The following is a 3,484-nucleotide window of genomic DNA, read 5'->3' as shown; positions in this document are numbered from 1 at the left end:
AAAAAAAAAAAAAAGAGTTTGAAGTTGCTGTGAGCTATGACAGCACTCTACCAAGGGCAACAAAGAAGAGACTGTCTCTCAAAAAAAATAAAGGGGTTTTTCCCTTACTAAACCATGTTAAGATTGCTTTCAGCACATGCATGATGAAATAGTTAAGTTTTTCTTTTTTTGTTGAGACAGAGTCTCACTTTGTTGCTCTTGGTAGAATGCCATGACATCATAGCTCACAGCTACCTCAAACTCTTGGGCTTAAGCAATTCTTTTGCCTCAGCCTTCCAAGTAGCTGGGACTATAGGCTCCAGCCACAGTGCCCTGGCTATTTTGTTATTGTTGCAATTGTTGTTTAGCAAGCCCTGGCCAGTTTCAAACCTGTGGGGCTCTAACCACTTAGTGATGGGTGCCAAGCCAGTTAATTTTTTCTTTCTTTCTTTTTTTTTTTCTTTTTTGAGACAGTGTCACTTTGTCACCATGGGTAGAGTGCTGTCATAGCTCACAGCAACTTCAAACCCTTGGGTGCAAATGACTCTCTTCTCTCAGCCTTCCAAGTAGCTGGGATAGTAGAGTGCTATGGTGTCACAGCTCACAGCAACCTCAAACTCTTGGGGTGAAGCGATTCTCGTGCCTCCGCCTCCCAAGTAGCTGGGACTACAGGCACTTGCCACAACGCCCTGGCTATTTTTTAGTTGCAGCCGTCGTTGTTTGGTGTGCCTGGGCTGGATTTGAACTCACCAGCTCAGGTGTACGAGGCTGGTGCCTTAGCCGCTTGAGCCACAGGTGCTGAGCCTATTAATAAGTGGTTTAATAGCACCTATCACCTTGGTTATTTTTTTATGCACTATTAATTGATGTAATGGTAGCCAGTTTACATGGTGATTTGTAATTTTAAATGTTAGATAAGCTAGATCTTTTTCTGTTTTTCAGGGGTAAATTACCTTTCTCTATTGAAGTGACAGTTGTCATCCATAAATGTTTTTGTGGCCAGAATCCAGTAGGGTATCTATTATATAATCAAGGATGTGATTTAATTAAAACCTGAGTTAACCTTTGTTAAATGTAACATTCTTCCAATCTTATTCCTCTTACAGCATACTTTTCACTTACGTCTTAGGTGACAGGAATGCTTCCAGAGACCAGTTATTTTTCATTGTCTGATTTTCTGTCTTACCCATATTCTGTTTTTCCCCGTCCCTAGCACTTACAACCTTTTATTCTGTGGTCCCTGTGGCATTCCCATTGGTTTCCATCTATATTCTACTCATGCTGCCCTGGCTGCCTTGAGAGGTCACTTCTGCCTTTGCAGTGAGAAAATGGTGTGGTGAGTAGACTTAACTATTGTTCAGCAAATTAATATTAAAAGACCTTCCAAAAAAGACAAAGTGTTTATTCCAAAAAAGATTCTTAAGAAGAAGAGGGGTGGGAGAGAAGATACTAAAGCCAGGTACTCTCTATTACAAAAAAAGATAGCAGTGGGATGAAAATATAATCTCATAACTTTATGATCATTTTAGACTCCTCATAATGCTATGTTTTAGTAATCATCACAATAATTTAGAGGGTATTCTTTTATTAAAGAAAATTCCGGAAGGTAAGCTTTTGCAAAATAATGTTACCTAGACATCTAGTTCTGTACATTTATGTCCAGCCCTTTGATTCCATCCCATACTTGGGAGCTGTGGCCATGTATTTATCATGTGCGTAACCACTCCCAGGTGTAGGATCAAGAATGGATTCCTAGGGCCAAGAATAGTGGCTCACCCATGTTTTCCTAGTGGTTGGAAAGGCCAAAGCAGGAGATTGCTTGAGGCCAGGAGTTTGAGACAAGCCTGGGCAACATAGTGAGAAATTTTTCATCTTTATGAAAAATTTAAAAAATGAGTTAGGTGTTGTTGCACATGATATCATCCTAGCTAGTTGGGAGGCTGAGGTGGGAGAATTGCTGGAGCCAGGAGTTTAAGATTACAGTGAGTTATGATGATGACATTGCATTCCACCCTGGGTGACAGAGAAAGATCCTGTTTGCTTTAAAAAAAAAAAAAAAAAAAGGCTGGACATGATGGCAGCTTATACCTATAATGTTAGCATTTTGGGGGTGGCACCTGTAGCTGAGTGAGTAGGGCACTGGCTACATACACCAGGACTGGCAGGTTCAAACCCAGCCTGGGCCTGCTAAAACAACAATGACAACTGCAACAAAAGAAATAGCTGGGCATTGTGGTGGGCACCTGTAGTCCCAGCTACTTTGGAGGCTGAGGCAAGAGAGTCACTTAAGCCCACGAGTTTGAGGTTGCTGTGAGCTGTGACGCCATGGCCCTCTACCCAGGGTAATAGCTTGAGACTCTGTCTCAAAAAAAGAAAAGTTTAAAGAGGCAAAAAGTATTCTTAAGTGGTTGGTAATCTCAAATGTTTTTTAGAAACAGCTATAAGTATATGTCCTAGAAGAGTTAATCAGAGTTTTTACTGCAGAAGTAAACTTAATAATAAAAGTTTTTAACATAAATTTGAAAAGCATTATTGGATTTTGAGTAATTTCTTAATCTTTAAAATGGGTTGGATCAAAAGTTAGAACATACTTTTTAGTTAAGTAGAAACTAGGAAATTGTTGGTAGCATGAGTGTGGAAATACATCTATTTATCAGTGAGATTGAATTTGGTTGCAGAAAATCTGACTGATGGTGGCTTTATTTTGTTTTGTTTATTTATTTATTTATTTTTTGAGACAAAGTCTCAAGCTATCGCCCTGGGTAGAGTACTGTGGCATCGCAGCTCACAGCAACCTCTAACTCTTGGGCTCAAGCGAGTCTCCTGCCTCCGCCTTCCAAGTAGCTGGGACTACAGGTGCCTCCCACAAACCCCAGCTATTTTTCTTGTTGTAGTTGTCCTTGTTTAGTGGGCCAGGCTGGGTTCGAACCCACCAGCCTCAGTATATGTGGCCAGTACCATAACCACTGGACTAGGGAAGCTGAGCCCTGATGGTGGCTTTAATAAGAGGTGGGGGCATTTGGCTGCTCTAGAAGTCTTAAAAGGGCTCCACCATGACAGGGCTCTGGGTCAGTATCTGTCTGGTTCTCTTGGCCTTTTCCTGTTGCTGCTGCCAGTTATAATCATTACATCTATCTATGGGAGCATCCTCAATAGGAGGGAAAAAGATATGGGAAGCACAGGAACACAAGAAAAGATCTCCTTTTATCAGCATAAATTTCCTCATTTTGTTTATCAGAATTATGTCACATGATTACCTTAAGTTGAGAAAGTAGATATGTGACAACAGGATTGTCCTAGTTGGGTTAGAACAATTATGATTCATCTCCTAAGACTGGAAACACTGCTGTTCTACATACAGTCTGGATTCCGTTAGCATGAAAGCTGTGCCAAATGGCCACTGGGTAAGCAACTATCACTATTTGTCACAATGTGATTACTTTCCCTCAGACTATGCTACAGGATCTACTAGTAGAATGTGAAGCTTAGACTCATCATAATTATT

The 3,484-nt window shown here is 40.7% G+C and overlaps 1 protein-coding gene across 1 annotated transcript in view; it reads left to right on the top strand.

The window, feature by feature from the left end:
* OIP5 (Opa interacting protein 5) overlaps window positions 1-3,484 on the top strand; it is a 16,401-nt gene that overhangs the window by 3,670 nt on the left and 9,247 nt on the right. The window contains exon 3 of the mRNA XM_003791825.2: window positions 1,193-1,315. Coding sequence (XP_003791873.1) covers window positions 1,193-1,315 — 123 coding nt within the window. The remainder of the gene's footprint in view (window positions 1-1,192; window positions 1,316-3,484) is intronic.

The sequence above is a fragment of the Otolemur garnettii genome, unplaced genomic scaffold (assembly GCF_000181295.1).
Source record: "Otolemur garnettii isolate 467f Iridium unplaced genomic scaffold, OtoGar3 scaffold00050, whole genome shotgun sequence".
NCBI lineage: Eukaryota > Metazoa > Chordata > Mammalia > Primates > Galagidae > Otolemur > Otolemur garnettii.
This window is presented reverse-complemented; position numbering and strand designations above follow the sequence as displayed.